At 41.3% G+C, this 17,101-nt stretch overlaps 1 protein-coding gene across 6 annotated transcripts in view; it reads left to right on the forward strand.

The window, feature by feature from the left end:
• LOC310872363 (far upstream element-binding protein 3-like) overlaps window positions 1–13,034 on the forward strand; it is a 37,851-nt gene extending 24,817 nt beyond the window's left edge. For 3 of the 6 annotated variants that reach the window (XM_083784158.1, XM_083784160.1, XM_083784159.1), the window contains exons 13-19: window positions 312–472; window positions 1,668–1,738; window positions 6,546–6,631; window positions 6,831–6,878; window positions 8,060–8,131; window positions 10,022–10,116; window positions 10,616–13,034. In XM_083784158.1, the coding sequence (XP_083640284.1) occupies window positions 312–472; window positions 1,668–1,738; window positions 6,546–6,631; window positions 6,831–6,878; window positions 8,060–8,131; window positions 10,022–10,116; window positions 10,616–10,624 (542 nt within the window). In that variant the 3' untranslated portion in view covers window positions 10,625–13,034. The remainder of the gene's footprint in view (window positions 1–311; window positions 473–1,667; window positions 1,739–6,545; window positions 6,632–6,830; window positions 6,879–8,059; window positions 8,132–10,021; window positions 10,117–10,615) is intronic. The other 3 variants (XM_083784161.1, XM_083784162.1, XM_083784163.1) reach the window with 1 other exon arrangement.
• The last annotated feature ends 4,067 nt before the right edge of the window (window positions 13,035–17,101 follow it).

The following is a 17,101-nucleotide window of genomic DNA, read 5'->3' on the forward strand; positions in this document are numbered from 1 at the left end:
TGCACCGAATCGTAGTCAAGTGCGATTCGAAGCGAAGCGAAACCCACGTTTTTGGGCGGAGTAAAATGCGGTTATTTGCTGCGCATTAGGATTCGAATGAGCCTTCACACCTGCCAAACGAAGCGCACTTTCTGACAATGCGCAGCAGGATTTGTTTTAATCGCAGCAAAGCTCTCTGGTATGAATGCGACCTTAGAAGTGTTAAAAATGTCTTGTTCTACACAGAGACTGTCTCTCTCTCTATCCGTTTGTCTGTCCCTCTGCCTACCTGCGTCTGACTGTATATCCATACTTGCCTGTCTGTCTGTCAGGAGGTGAGACCATTAAAAGCATCAACCAGCAGAGTGGAGGTCATGTGGAGTTACAGAGGACTCCTCCTCCGTCCACCGACCCCAACACTCGTGTCTTCACCATCCGAGGAACTCCCCAGCAGATAGACCTGGCCAGACAGCTCATAGACGACAAGATTGGGGTAAAACAATAAGTGCTCCACGATTCTTGCTCAAATGTGAATCTCGATTTTCACACGATTCTCATTTTTCCATGAAGATATTTATGCTCTTTAGTCTGTAGTTGCTGAACATTACTACATTCAAAATGTGGCACCTGGAGCCAACTACTGTGGCTTTAAACAGACAACATCAAAGCTTGACTTAAACCTCTCTTAAAGTCTCTCTCTTTTAGCAAAAAACATAAGAGTAACTAAAATGCCAACTAGTGCTACACGATTCTTCACAAAATGAAGGTGTCTGAATATAGACTTAGTGTGCAGCACTACGGACAATATAGGTATATATAATCTGATCCAAATATGTTAAATGAGTGTCAGTTACAAACCCCATGAAGACTTGAATTCATGGAGATTTTTGTTTTAGTTTTTGTCTCATTCCTAAACCAATACTCTGATGGCCTTGTCATCTGTCTGTCTGTAGGAGACTATTGAGTCTCGCTCTTGCCGGTCATCAAATTATTGAAGTAACACACACGTGCGTGTTACTATACTATATAGGGCTGCGAATCTTTAGGCATCCCACGATTCGATTCGATTCCGATTCTTGGGGTGACGATTCGATTCGAAAACGATCTTCGATTTTTCCGATTCTCGATTCAAAAAAGATTTATTTTCGATTCTAAAGCAGTTTTTTTATTTTTATTAAAAACAATTAAATAGAATTTTAGCATGATCTACTCCAGTCTTCTGGCATAAAAGCAGAGTACATTTAGTAAAAAGCTTGTATAATTGTAAAGGTTTTATCAACTGAATGATTTAAACACACAAAGGTTAAATCCAAGAGTAAGAACATGTCTCATTTATTTAGCTTGCACAAATTTGAACCAGTACAAAAGTTACAAAATCTCTTCTCACTCAATACCAGAACAATACATTAGTATTAAATCAGGTGTAAAATAAATACAATTGGTAGTAAATGCACTATGCAGAAACCCAGGCCCAATGCATTGCATGCACAGGTACATTTGTGCAAGAAAATCGATTTTTGGAAAATGAGAATCGATTCTGAATCGGATGGCATTAGAATCGCGATTCTAACTCGAATCGATTTTTTTTGACAGGCCTAATACTATACTACGATATTACTTACTATACAAATGCTAACCTATAGTGTTAATCTTGCCCAACTCTCTCCATGTCTCTTGTCTTCTCTCAGGGATCTGGCATTATGAGTAATGGAGGTTTTGGCTTCAGTCCTTTCACCCAGGCTCCTGCTACGCACCAGAAGTAAGTCACCCCCACAGCATATAGTTTTTGTTCCAATACTTCTTTGTCTTTGTGTGATTCACACTAAACGTATGGGTCGGGTTGGTACTGAACAGTGTGTGTTGCTGCTTTCATTGCAATAGAGGTCCACCGAAGCCCTGACGTAACTCGCTCATCCCTTCGATTCCCCTGGTTCACGGGAGTAATTTCTCTATGGAGAATAACATGGGCTCATCTTAAAATCGTTTCATATAAGCGTTGTGGTCCAAAAATAAACGAGATGTCTCGTCGTTATTGTCAGGGAGGTGTCTCTGTATCGTTTACAACAGTCAGTCACTCATATATGATACAGTCTGCTTCTAGCGAAAATGTAACTAATTCAGTAGTAGTAACATTAGCGTTTTCTCTCAGTCAGTTGATTCTTAATATCCATATGAGTGAAGAGGCCAGGGTGACATGTTTATTTTTCAAACACAGTTCTTATATGAGGCGATCTAAAAAGTACACAAACCTGTGGATTTGCGCCCTCTACCGATATTGACGTCAGACTTCGGTGCTCTATTGCTTTATTTATTCTTTATTTTAAGTTTAGGTTTTAACTAAAACAACCTTTGAATAATAAGCACAATAATGCCATTTGGCAATGTGGTGTGTGTGTGTGTGTGTGTGTGCGCCAGGGCTCCAGACTAACTTTTTTCACCAACGTCCCGGAACCGCCCCAAATTACAATTTGAACCGTCCCAAAGTGAATGTATACAGTCCCGGGGAAAAGAAAAAAAGCACCACTGAGATTTCTAAATAAATAACAAATTTTCTTTAAAATAGGGTAACCCTATTGTATATAGACCGATTCCGTAGCGGGTCTCATGGTCGCAGCCTACGTATTTCCTGTAGGCGGACTCGACGTAGCTGCGGGGATAAAACCCTCACCAGGCGCACCTCTTCCACTACAGTGAACGGCAGAGTGACTGATGTTAGTTTGCCTCAAACTTTACTCCTTTACCTGCTTTTTTACTAACACTAACATTACAAAGATGCCCAGAACATCGAGATGAACCTGTGTAGTTTATGGCTGCTCCAACAGTAGTGGCAACATAAAAAATAAAATAAAACGGAATGTCTAATATCCACCGTGGCTGCTGAGACCAGAGCCATTGAGTAATGGTTGAGACGAAGCAGTGAAAGATACATAACGCCAGTGTACTTTATACCTCATACTTGAAATGCTTAGTATGAGGTATAAAATACAGCAGCCTTGTGTTCATAAAACAGAAAGATTTGGTATTGGGTAAGACTGGCGTTATGTATCTTTCCCTGCTTCGTCTCAACCATTATATTAGGATTATTAGACATTCCGTTTTATTTTATTTTTTATGTTGCCACTACTGTTGGAGCAGCCATAAACTACACAGGTTCATCTCGATGTTCTGGGCATCTTTGTAATGTTAGTGTTAGTAAAAAAGCAGGTAAAGGAGTAAAGTTTGAGGCAGACTAACATCAGTCACTCTGCCGTTCACTGTAGTGGAAGAGGTGCGCCTGGTTTTATCCCCGCAGCTACGTCGAGTCCGCCTACAGGAAATACGTAGGCTGTGACCATGAGACCGCTACGGAATCGGTCTATACGTATACATGCAGTACATTATTTGTTTGGCTTCATATTTCTTCTGTAGATAGAGAAAATACACTGATTTAGGCAAAATGCTCCCAGATGAAAGGTTTTTATGAAACTATATACACATTATACTCTATATATGGCAATATGTCTGAGATGAAAGAATGCTTTGGCCATACTGTATTGAGTGCTTTCAGTTTGAAATATACCCATTCTGCATACTGTTGATAAATTCATAAATCAATCAATACTAGCCTATGAATCTTTACATATTATTGGATATAGCCCGCATGCTGGCTTCAAACAGCATGCGCTTAAAATACAAGTCACAGAGACAGATTTATTCACCGTCGTATCACGGAGTAGATTCCTACAGCTGGAAATAATCGAAAATATCGCCGTATTTGAATTATTTTTGCACTGTGCAGAGGTTGGAGGAGAGGAGTGAGGGTGTCCGCACTACTTTGTCACGTCTTAACCCATTCTGACCGGGCACCCATTTTGGTGTTGGCATCATGTTATGCTTTAGCTATTGAAAAATAGCAGATCTACAAGCTCGTATCGCGCCACCGAGTGGCGCGATACGAGCTTGTAGGTCTGCTATTTTTTGAAAAATCGAAGAACGACTGACATTTTTAGAATCTGATCTCAGGTCAGAATGGGTTAAATTGTCTGACTCGTCAAACTGTGTTTTTTCTTCCACAATTTCATTTACTCAACTGACCTAAGTAACTATTAAATCGATTGTTTTTTTTTTATATTTTTTTTTATCCCACGATTTTGTAACCCATTTTTCACCCCTGTGTCAATCATCTAATGTGATCCTGGGCTCTACACACCCTCCACCAACCTAGTCCCCATATATGGGGGACAAGGGGAGAGCAACGGACTTGAACTCATGCTTCCTTCATGCCTGAGTGTCCAAGTTGCTCCTTTACACCTGACAGGGGGGGAGTTTCCCTGGTTGGACGTAGCGCGTGGAAGGCAAGGTTATTATAGTTAACTATAACTAACGAAAAAACGAAAACTAGAATTAAAAAAACATTTTAGTTAACTGAAACTAAACTGAAACTAAAATAAATTAAAAAACGATAACTAAACTAAAACTGTATTGTGTGTTCACAAAACTAACTAAAACGAACTGAAATGATAGACAAAATGGCATTCGTTATCGTTTTATTATCAATATTTATATGCCTTACGGACATTTAGAATATAAACCTTTTAAATGAATTCGGTTCTTTTCCTTATTTCCCGAGCCGTTTTTACGGCACTTTTCAGCACCGTAAGGCAGCATGTCACAACGCTTTACGACCCGTGTTTACATTCTGCACTTCTGCAGTGCAGCCCCGTGGTCGCTTCAAGTTTTAATGCTGCTGCTTGCATCTCGCAAAAATGGCAAAAGTTGGCAGAAAGAGTGGCCAGACGTCCGGTTTCACGCCGGACAGTCCGGTTTCAGAACCACCTGTCCTCCTCCCAACTCAACCTCTGGCCGGACACATAATTGTCCGGTTTTGTGTGATATACAGTGCTTGTGTCATAAGTTATGACACAAGCACTGTATATCACACAAAACCGGACAATTATGTGATTTTAATACAGAGACAACGTAAATGACAGTTATGACTCATAACTGTCATTTACGTTGTCTCTGTATTAAAATCTCCGCAGAGCTGCTCAGCTCCGCAGCGAGCCAGCCACACTCCCTCTGTCAAAGAAGAGAGAGGAGACGTTGCCATGTCCGCTTAATTATAAGCGACTTTGGCCTTGTTTTATAAAATAGCCTACTAAGCCTAGTCAGGCTTCTTTTGGGCTTGTTTTCATAGACATGGTTGCTTGTTTCTCTTCCAAAACCTGTCAACACTGCCAGTGGGATGGTCTGTTTGTTTTTTGTGGAATGTGTGTTCTCACAATCACTTTAGTATAGTTAATGCAGGGATAAATAAACCAAAAATGCAAAATGAAAAACTACATTTAATGAGCAATATGGCTCGACATCATAAAGAAAGGGAGGCTAAAGCACTGTGAACATAGGCTACTGGCTTCATTCTATGTCCCACATCGATGACCATAAGACTGTATAAAAAAACCCCACAAGAAAGAGATTCAACATAAAACATATCTAAACATGAAATAAAATAAATTGATTATAAAAGGAATGACCTTTGTGGTACCCCATCATTTAAAAAGGTTAATTGAATTAGCAAATATATGTTCTCTGTGGACATACTGCTGGAGATGATGGTGGTGAAAATCAGGTGCGTGCAATAGTATAGTAATAATAATAATATCTGGAATTTTATAGCGCTTTTCTAAACACTGTGTGTGTCTGTTTGGGGGGGGGGGGGGGGGGGGGGCTGGGGAGAGAGCCCCGCAAAAGTGTCCTCCTTTCTGAGGTCTTGCAGGTGGCCACCACAGCCCAATATGGGATTTCTTCGAATATGACTGTGTGGGAGATGCAAGCAAGTGCCTTGTGGATGAGGATGGGAAAATATGCGAAGTATGTCATGGTTGATTGTCCAACAGAGACTGAATATATATACTTTTAAATGGTATCTTTTGTTGAGTTTTTATTACACAATACTTGCTCTGATCTTTTTTAATCATATACTTCGTTACAAATAAACCAAAGTACGAAAAAACTAAAACTAAACTAAAACTAAACTAAAACTAAACTAAAACTAAGCATTTTCACAAAATAAAAACTAAACTAAAACTAGCAAACCCGCTCTAAAAACTAACTAAAACTAACTGAATTAGAAAAAAATATGTCAAAACTAACTAAAACTAAACTATAATGAAAAAACCAAAACTATTATAACCTTGGTGGAAGGAACACGTTATTCCAACCAGTTCCTTTCCCCTCCATCAGGCGCCCCGGCTGGCCAGGGGGAGGCAGTAAATCGATTGTTATTTTAAAACTCGGGAGGACGGGTTAAATAGTTTTGCTTGGCACATGAGATGCGACGCCCGAGGACAGGCACACAGCCTGGGGAAGGGAGGGCTGTCTTCTTGGGGAAAAAACAACAGGCTACCGTCGGGGTGTGGTGGGGTGTGTGAGTATGAGGTTCTGGCAAGCACAACATTAATTTGCAGCGGACTATTGGAATTAAAAACACAATGTGTCGCAGCTTGTAGATCTGCCATTTTCGTGTTTTTATGGTCAAAAATGTATTGAAATGACATTCATAAAATTTCCATCCTACAATCCTGTAGCTGTGGCAGTGGTCAGACCTTCATGGCTGGTGGATGGGGGACGACCTACCAACCCAACTGGCAAAATTCTGCTCAACAGGACCCTGGTGAGATGCTCGCGAGCATACGGACACACACACACACACACACACACACACACACACACACACACACACACACACACACACACACACACACACGCAGGCAGTTAGACACACCTGGAGTTAATGTCCTGCATGCTAAGGCTATGTATGTATGTGTGTGTACGTGCGTTTGTTTGTGTGTATGTGTGTGTGTGTCACACAGGCCAAATGGACATCTCTAAAGCATGGCAGCAGTACTATAAGAAACTAGGCAAGTCCACTCCCATAATTCACACAAAGACACACACAAACACAGCTCCACTACTACAGAGATGTGTGTGTGTGTGTGTGTGTGTGTGTGTGTGTGTGTGTGTGTGTGTGTGTGTGTGTGTGTGTGTGTGTGTGTGTGTGTGTGTGTGTGTGTGTGTGTGTGTGTGTGTGTGTGTGTGTGTGTGTGTGTGTGTGTGTGTGTGTGTGTGTGTGTGTGTGTGTGTGTGTGTGTGTGTGTGTGTGTGTGTGTGTGCGCGCGCCTGCATTCATGTATTAACTTTAACCTTTCATAGCCTGTCAACCGTTATTACCTTTCAATAATCTGAGAACTATAGGCTTCTGGTCTGTCATGGGCCACAGGGTTTACTTACCTTTTTACTCAAGTCCGCAAAGACATCCTCCATGCCTCTCGGATCGTATCACCATGTGCATACTTTGTGCATGGTGACTTGACTGCATGCGCAGAACAGAATCCTGACCGTTCTGTTTGTTGAGAGGTCGTGTGGGATATCCGTTGCTTCCCGCATCTGTCTAACTAGTCGTTAAAAGCCCATAAAGACAACCCCAGTGTGCTTAAATTCTTGGAAGGGAATTACTCTTGCTGTCGGGAGAGATGAAAGTGTGGCTTAAGTTAAAGTATCAGTGGAACTACTCTATGTATGGTAGTGTCTTACAGCTACGTGTCTGCAGCGAGTATAATCAGGCCTCTTGACCTGTGTCTACTTCTACTATTAAAAAAAAACATTTCATGGAAATACACGGAATCCCATATGAATAAAAACGAATAAGAAATGCTTATTAAGTACTAGTAAATTCACAGAACTCTACTAAAGAACCAACAGGCAAAAATACAGTTAATAGAAAGCAGTTAGATCTTTTCAGGATTCAAAGTAAAGAATAGCTAAAGTATGTTTACTTTAATAACAGATCTGTTACTTAAAGTAACATATCAACAAGCTCAGAACGCGTCTCTTCTGATACCGATTCTGATACTTATGTGTCACGGTGTAGTAGTATGGTCAAGCAGGGTGTTGATTTCAGGGAAGACACAAACGCCTGATGACGTCCGAGTGTCTAAACGGAGACTACGTGTACTCTGTAAGAACGTTACTTAATGTAATACTGTGTCAACATGTGCTCTGTATGAAAGTACTTACTGTAATACTGTGTCTTGTGTTGCAGGTCAACAGAGTCAACCTCAGAACATGATGAGTGACTACAGCAAAGCCTGGGAGGAATACTATAAGAAACAGAGTCTGTCTATCTCTATCACTGTCTTTGTATCTATCTCCATCTGTCTGTCTGTCCATGTATTTTACAGTCTATCTGTCCATCTTCTGACTGCATGTATCTGACTATCGGTGTCTCATTGACGTTAATTAGTCAAATATGTTACACACACACACACTATGTTAATCAGTCAAACATGTCACGACTGTCAATGAGTTAAGTGTTACACTACCATCTTAATCAGTTAAACACGTTCTTCATGCCTGAAGGTCAGTAGACCGAAAGCTTGCAAAATAAATACTTTGATTGTGAGCAGATCTGAGTGTGCGGAGCTTCCCTTAAACAAAATTCAAATAAACACATATCACAAAATATCGTTAATATTTTACAATACCATGTTAACCAGGTAAACGTTACAGTTCACAACGCGTTGTGATTAGGGTTGGGATTCGTTAGGATTTTAACGGTTCCGGATCCTTCCCGGATCCCTCTTAACGGTTCCGGTTCCTAACGGTTCCCTTAACGGATCCTAATATTATTTTTTTCCCCGTTTTTCTGACATAGATTATGCTTATATTATAACTAACCTAACCAAGTACATAATAAACACAAATTAATTAATTAAATTATTGAAAATGCACTTTACAATTATGAGGTGGCACTATTATTTAAACTTCACCACCACCAGCAGCAGCAGCAGCTAGGCACCACAACAATATCATTGTTGCAATTTGTACTGTATATTAAATATACAGTACACAATATTGATATTGTTGTAGTGACAAATGTTGTCTTTAATGTTCAAATTAATTTAATATGAAGGACCCCTTACCCTAATGGAAACAAGCCATAGTGCTTTCTTGGATTATAGCAGACCTTGTATTGAACTGTAGGCTACGTTCCTGTGCTTTTTTTCTGCAAATTGTTTATAAAGTAATCAATCTATGGCGGTATATGCACCTAAACGCTGGGCTCTCAACAGCCACGCAATTAATTTAGAGCCAAATTAAAAGCACGTTAGTAGTTTTTATTTTCCATTACGTTACTAGCCTGGGGAAAGTAAACCAGCCTTGCATCAGATCGTCCCCCGCTGGCTGTGGTGAAGCTGCGGGGAGAGCAGGCACGGCTTTCCGCATGGCTCTCAAACGCGATGTGTAGGCATATTGATTTTGAGATGTTTCCTCTATGTTCACGTGGTACAAGTTGCAACAACCTTTGCTAGCAACTCTCGCATTTATTGCACTTTGCATGCTCACTGCTCAGCCTCAGTCATTTCCCTCTCTGTTAACCACACTTTGGCGACATACTTATACTGTCCCACTCGCTCCACAGCGGTCGCTGAATGCACAGAACAGTGGGCGTATCCTCCCCGACCCCACTCACTCATGTAGGTGGGGTGACGTCACCCCAGGCTCTGCTTGCATGCAGGCACAGACACAGCGGAGCTAAATGACAACTGATGAGATCCGTTTGGGGAACCGTTAATAAAAAAACGATGGAACCGGCTCCGGATCCGCAATGTCGGAACCGGGTCTGAAATGGACCCGGTTCCGAATCCCAACCCTAGTTGTGATGCATTGCGAGCTTGTATATTGGCTACTTTCACTATTTTAAAATGTTTTCTTGATCTAGCGCCCCCTGTCACATTCTGGTAGACCTACAACATCATGCTTACGTTTGTAGTTTAGGTTCAGGGTCACTGACTGACTGAATGCTTACTGGTTTTCTGTCTGTCTGCATCTTATCTGTCAAACAATAATACTGTCTCTCTGTCAAAAGTATATCCATATGTACTATTTGTCTGTTTACTAAGTGTGTGTGTGTGTGTGTGTGTGTGTGTGTGTGTGTGTGTGTGTGTGTGTGTGTGTGTGTGTGTGTGTGTGTGTGTGTGTGTGTGTGTGTGTGTGTGTGTAGGTCAATCCTCTCAGAGTTCAGACTACAGTGCAGCGTTGGCAGAGTATTACAGACAACAGGGACCGTATCTCTGGCCTAGCCAGCCTCAGATACAGGTACATACACACACACACACACATTGTGCCTCACAATATCATTTAGTAGCTGCGATATTCCTGATATGCCATTAATATTAATCTGACCTACAAAGTTACTCGTTTTCTGGACAGTCTTTAGCCAATTAGTAAGTTATAACACAATTATCTGATCGTACCAAAGCCAAAAAGTTGTGTGACCGTGATCATTGTGGTACCAAAACACTGTAGCATCGCTGTTTCCATCGCCATTCAACCTCTACCTGTCCTTTTAGCAATGAACCCTTGAAATGTTGGAAATGTACTCCTGCCTGTTTGGGCCACTAGATACAGTCTTGTAACCATGGCTTTTTTCTTAGTTTTTATTTAGTTTTCATCAGTGAAAAAAAGGCAGTCGGCCAACATTTCTGGTCATAGTTTTAAATGAACACTGGTACACACCGACACACATGAATCTGCTCATCTTCAGCTCCAAACTGACTTCACTTCCTGATTAAACTTCCTGTCTGTCTCCCTATAGGATCACTAGATGCTCCGCCTCCCGGCGATGGCTCGGTGACGGTCGTCAATGAAAACAAGAAATTGGCGTTTCTAAGCAACGCGCTCCCTGCTTCCTCTTTCCTTTTGTAGAAACTAAATATTAACACAAATCAAGGACTTTTCTCTCTTGTTTTTTTAACCATAAAAGGCTCATATTTTGTCGGGCAGATTTTTTGGAATAGCCTCTCCGGTCTCAAGAAATATATAACTGGTATTTCTTTTTGGTTTTTTTTGTTTCGTTTTTTTTTGTTTTTGTTTTTTATCAAACTTGAAGTTAAATAAATATGTATCCGTGTGACTCTGAACAAATGTAGTTGAAGATCTGATCTGTATTTTGTCTAGCTGAGAGGCATAGCAGTCTGGACTGAGAGAATGTTTTAAAGCATGCGTCACTCTGTTGACTTAAAGTTATGTTTTTTTTTTTCCTCACTTTTTTTTTTTACCTACAGTAGAGACGTTTTAATGGCATCTGATTGGCTGGTTAATGTTTTACTGTCGCGGACAAAATTTTGTTTTTGTTTTTCTCTCGTTGGTTTTGTTTTGTACTAAAAGCAGCTGCGAGGTGTGTGGCGTCATCATGGAGGTGAAATGAATGAGAGCGTTGTTTTTCTTTTTCTTTTTTTTTTGGTTGTGATGGTAGTTTCTATTCCTGTATTGTAGTGATGACTTTAGTTTTTATGATGAGAAGTCCTGATGAGCCGTTTAAAGTCACATTTCATTTTGGAGTCACCTGTCTGTCCTCTTGCAAGAGACCTGGATCACACAGCAATATCTTTATGGATTCGCTCTAGACTAGTTTAGAATCTCGGACTAGCCTAGTCTAATAATCTGGCCTGGTCTAGTGTGGTCTAATCTGGACTAGTTTAGGGTTGTTGTTGTTGTTGTTTATTGTTGTTGTTCTTATTGTTGTTTTTTTGTTGTTGCTTTTCATTAGGACTACTTGGATGTGATAAACTACATGAACTTTGTTTTAGATGAACTGTTTTGAAAGATGATATTTAGACTGTTATTTTTACAACGAAAAAAAAAATGGAAGAAAATCATAAATGGCCATGTAACTTACTTCCCACTTGAGCTGTATTTTGCCGATTTTACAGGTCCCCAGAGAGGACAATCTTTGTGTGGGCTTTCTGTGAAAACCAAAGTGAAATGTGCCTTTAAGATGAGAGACTGTGACCAGTGGACCTCCCTCTCTCGCCTCTGTGTGATAATGATTATGATTATGATTATAATAATGATGATGAGTTCTCCTGTACAGGGATTCTATTTAAAATCTGTTTATCCAATATTGAATATTCAGTTTCTTTTTTTCTTTTTTTTTTGTCAATAAGAGAAATATCATTTATGTAAAGTGTTTCATTCTCTCCAGGTTTAAAAAACGGACTCTATTATTATTATTTGTTTTTCCTCTCTTGTTTAAACGATGATTATGATGTTAAATTCACCTTGTTGTTATGTCACCGATTTACAAACTGAAACTCAGTTATATGTTGTGTTCTCAAGACTATGCTAGGCTGGCTGTCTCTCTCTTTCTCTTGACTATCTCTCGCTATCCCCTCAGACTATGGTGTGCGTGTGGAGGTTTTGCCCCTGGGTCAAAGGTTTGTTGGACTGCAGTGTGTAAACAATGCATTACAAACATCCCAAAGTCTTTAATCCGGCGCTGGTCTTCACAGCAGCCAGGAAGAGAACCAAGCGGGATTGGACGATCACATACATGTTCAGTGGAACCAACCATGTGTCGCTCGGGGATGTCAGGAATGTTGTGTTAGGTCCATGGTCCTCAAAGTAAGACCCCCTATAGTACTGCTGGGTCTTCTATCCTGCGATCTTATACCTGTTTTTTTGTTTTTAATCCTACCGAGACCTCTAGTAATGCTGGTTTTCTATCATACCAGAACCCCCTAGTGCTGCTGGTTTCCATAGATCACTAGTAGTATGAGGTGGTGGTGTTCCACTGAGCGTGTGTGCTTGCTTACCGTCCACCCCTGTCTTGTTTTTCTTGCTTTTTTCTTTTTCCTACCCATAGTTTTCTTTGTGGGCCTCAGCCACTGCCCTCCCCCCCCTCCCCGAACCACACACACGCACACGCTCACTCACGCACACCACGGCTACCCCCCCATCCAATATATCTGTACGAGGTGGGGGGAGAAGGTCGGGTGTGTGTGTATGTCTGTGTGTGTGCACGCGTGTGTTTGTGTGCGAGTGTTTGGTTTCATGATCATTTCTGTTGGTTTTCTAATGGATAAAAATGTCCTTAACTGTAACCTTGAAAATTTTTCTATTAGATTCTATTGACAGATAGTTGAGTAAAGGATCCGTTCGTTTCGGGCGGCCAGGAACAGCAGGATGATGATGATATGATTAACATGAGGGCTAATAAACAGGCTCATTCTTTACGACTGATGGTCTCTTTCTGTACATGTCTCTTAAGCCCAAACCCCACCAATGGCTCCAGAAGCTACAAAGCGCTTTGACTCGGCGCTTGTTGACCCAAGTGATTGAATTGGTTAAAGTCAATGGTTTCTTGCAACTACATGCGTCTACTCGCAACCATGTGGTTGCAAGGAGTTGCATGGTGACCCATTGGTGTGGTTTGGGCTTAATTAAACCACTGTTTCCCCAAACAGTGCGTCAGGCCCCATGTTGGTGTCACAGACACAAACATCCCTTTTATTTATTTTAAGTGAAAAAATCAGACCCGTCTGAAGTGAGTTGTACTGTACTGTACTGTACAAGCCCTCCTCCCTGGCCTGTGTTAGGCTGTGCAACAGTGATACCTGGTGGTGAACAAACGCTATATATTTTCGTGCTTGGACACGGGGACACACAGCTGTCTATAGGAGTGGTTGCACCACTCCTTAGATTTCAAGATTTATATTCTACCGAGCAGATAATCATTGTGCGGGCGTATCTTTCATTTTTATTATTGATGTGATCTTGCTTTTTTCTGCAAGAATACAAGCTCACAACGTGTCTGGTAAGCTTGTATATTGGCTATTTTCACTATAGTTTGGGTCCCGTCGAGAGATCACATTTTTATTTTGTCTCCAGCTAATTTAAACCATAGTACAGTGGTATTCAAACGTTTTGTGCCGTCGCACCCCAAAGGGAAAGTCTAAATCTCAAGGCAGACTTGTGTTGGTATGGTATCCACTATCCATGCAAAATAGCCTCTGACACGTGCTCTCTCTGTAACCATTAATTTTCAATTACTAACGGCAAATAAAAAGGTTGGCCACTTAATCCTTATTTCAACCAATATTAAAAATAGCTGATGTTCAATGCATCTGCCATCACATCGCATCAAAGGTTTTTAATTCTCGCCTATAAATGTCAGCTTGAAAGAGGGTAAAATAGTTTTTTTCTTTTCATATGGTATAGAATGTACCTCTATTGGTAAAGTCAAGTTTATTAGAATATCCCAAACGCAATTCATGTTACAGCAAATGATAGAAACTCTAAAAACACAGTAAACATAGACATACAGTATGTACATGTCATGTACATTATACTGATGTAAAGTTTAATGTAGGTCTATATATTGCAATCTATAGGCTTGTCACATAATCTCACAAATAAACCCCTCTTGAGTTTTAATTCTTGCTTCGGTCCCTGTTACTGCCAAGCCCTTGTTGGTCTTATAGGAGGTTGTGGAGAACCCGGGAGAACCACATCTCCGGTACCCTTTGAGTCGCCATGGCCGCCACTTTTCACCTGACAGGAGGACATAAGGTGTGCAGAGGAACATGATATCCCTCCCACTTCTGCTCCCTCGTGAACAGCCAACAGACCAACATGCAGGAGTGTTATAGTGCCGCAGCAGAGAAGGTAACCGGATTGGCTCACTGCTTCAGCCTGATGGCCTCAAAGGTTTAACTGCATCTCCCCCCCCCGTTGGCTTTCCACTCGGGAGACCCCGGTTCGATTCCCGGGTGTTACAATGGTGCCGCGACCCGGATGGGGTTTCCCTGTGAGAGGAGGTCAAACGGTTGTTAGTGTAGCAGAGTGGCTCACAGCCTCAAATGTTAATTTCTCACCCGTGCCATAGGCAACAGTCTTTCCATTAGTGTTTAAGATGTTGGCTTTTCACGCGGGAGGACCCGGGTTCTATTCCTGGGTGTTACACTTGGTAACAAGACTACTCGCCCCGTTTCTGTTTTCCTCCCAGAATTTTCCCCAGTGAGGGGTGGGAGAGGCTGGACAGTGAATTTCTCTAACTATAAACTTTCATGACAGCAGAACAGCCTAAGTACAAATATAATTTATGAAAAGCTACTACAGTGAAGTCTGTTCACAGAAGTTGTTGTAGGATATGTGGGGATTATCTGACGAGGTACCATTTGAGGGGGCAAAACCTCATATACTAAATAATACTAAATTGTTTATAGGTTCAATATAAGTCAAATAATATAGCCTTTCCACAGGAGTATCTTTTTATATTTTTCCAAAAAGAATACAAACAGCCAATAGCATATTACAAAGTTATCCCCCTCACTGGTGAAAATTCCGGGAGGAAAAACGGGCACGCACCGGGGCGAGTAGTCCAGTATTCTTACACTTGCCCCAAAGCCCACTCCCACCTCCATTTATTCAAGCGACCGCATGTATTTGTTTCACTGAGGTTCAGGTTTGGAAAAAGGTTATTTTCAGGCATCATTTTACTGAGGTTACGTTTAGGAATACCTGAAGGCGACCGCTCCGAGGTCGGCTCAGGTCGCCGTATTTGACCTGTGCAGACGAGCATCTTTTGGGGTGAGCGTTCTTGTCACAGAGAAAGCCTTGCCTTGCCGGTTTCTCAACGCCACAGACGAAAAACAGTCCAAGTCCACACTATTGTTCCATAATGTATAAATGATAGATACGGGTTCAGGACAACGAGGCCTTTTCGTGGAGGGGTCAGAATGAAATTTGGACTTAGACTGTTTTTCGTCTGTGGTACTCTCAACTCTGACAACATGACCAGTAGTAGCCAAGCTGGATGCATCGTGGAGGAATCAAACCCCAGTCAGCATTGTGCTAGCTAGGCTAGCCTGACATGGCCAGATTAATGTCACTGGGTCACATTTTTGCACTGGCAGATTCGTCTGGTTTCCAGGCTATAGTGCTGTGTAGGTAATTTGACCCCTTTAAGTACAAACCGGACATCCGGTAACAGCCATTTAGACGTGGTCTTCTAAGACGTAATTATTATGAGTGATAATTCAGTATACAGTCATAACTAAAAGGACAGATGGCTGTGAGGTCATCTGTCATTAAACCAAATCTGTAATTACTGATACACTCAACACACTCGCTCACTCACTCACTGCAGGACAAATACACCCCAGAGAGAGAGAGAGACATCAGGATTGTAATGACGTCAACTGAGGGAGAGGAGGTTGCATATAAAGTGGAGCGAGCTGGTTGGATAGATGTATGAGAAAAGCTGAGAAGTATCAGTTTATTATCAGACACGAGAGAAGTGGAGGTTAGTGATAAAGGAGAAAGAGAGAGAGAGAGATGACTGGAATAAAAATAAAAAAAAGTTGTGGTTGGTCTCGACGGTGTGTGTGTGGATGTGGATGCAGTGCTGAGTGTCAGCACTCAAAGTACAGGAAGCGACTAAGTACATGAAGTGTGTGTGTGTGTGTGTGTGTGTGTGTGTGTGTGTGTGTGTGAGTGCACTGTGACCCTGATTAAACATTAAAGCAATGGCCATTTGGATCAAAGCCAAATGGATCTCAATGATGGAGACAGACAGACAGACAGACAGAGTCAGACAGCAGGATAAACTGTGTCTTGTTTTTAAGCCATTTGTTTTATTAAATGTAACGTTTGTTGGTTCAATCCCTGCCATGTTGAAGTGTCCTTGAGCAAGTCACTGAAACTGATTGCCTTGTATGGCTCATGGCTGCTTCCACAGTCCGTGTGATTAAACGATGTAAAGCACTGTGCGAGTGTAGTGGGAAGACCAGAGAGCTTTGTATAAACACAAGGCCATTTGAACGTGTGTGAGAGTCACTCACAATAGTGAGACTCACGAAAAGCAGCAGATTTATTCTGCACATAATCTGATGTTATTTTCTACTAAAAGACCCGATAAATTATACCATTTAGCATCACCGAAGGATACTGTAACATATTGTTACAATTTAGACATTTAGCAGACGCTCTTCCAGAGGGACTTAAAATAAGCAATTAAGAACAACACACAGCAATACATTAAATGCATATAGAAATAGTAAATTAAGAACCCAATCCATCTAACAGCAGAATAACCGTACATGAATTGAAACTATAAAAACACGACCTGGCATCTGTTTACACATGCTATCTGAATTGCATATTTTTGCCTTTGCGTGAGCCTCTGCAAGGTCATCGAGGTTAGGGCAGGTCGCAGGTGCTACAGCTCTACGGCCAGCGCTATACGGGCTATAATGACTAAGATGTTGTATAAGAATTTACAGATTTAAAATGTCCCCTT

This window comes from Protomyctophum parallelum, assembly GCF_964188405.1.
Source record: "Protomyctophum parallelum genome assembly, chromosome: 15".
Classification (NCBI taxonomy): Eukaryota; Metazoa; Chordata; class Actinopteri; order Myctophiformes; family Myctophidae; genus Protomyctophum; species Protomyctophum parallelum.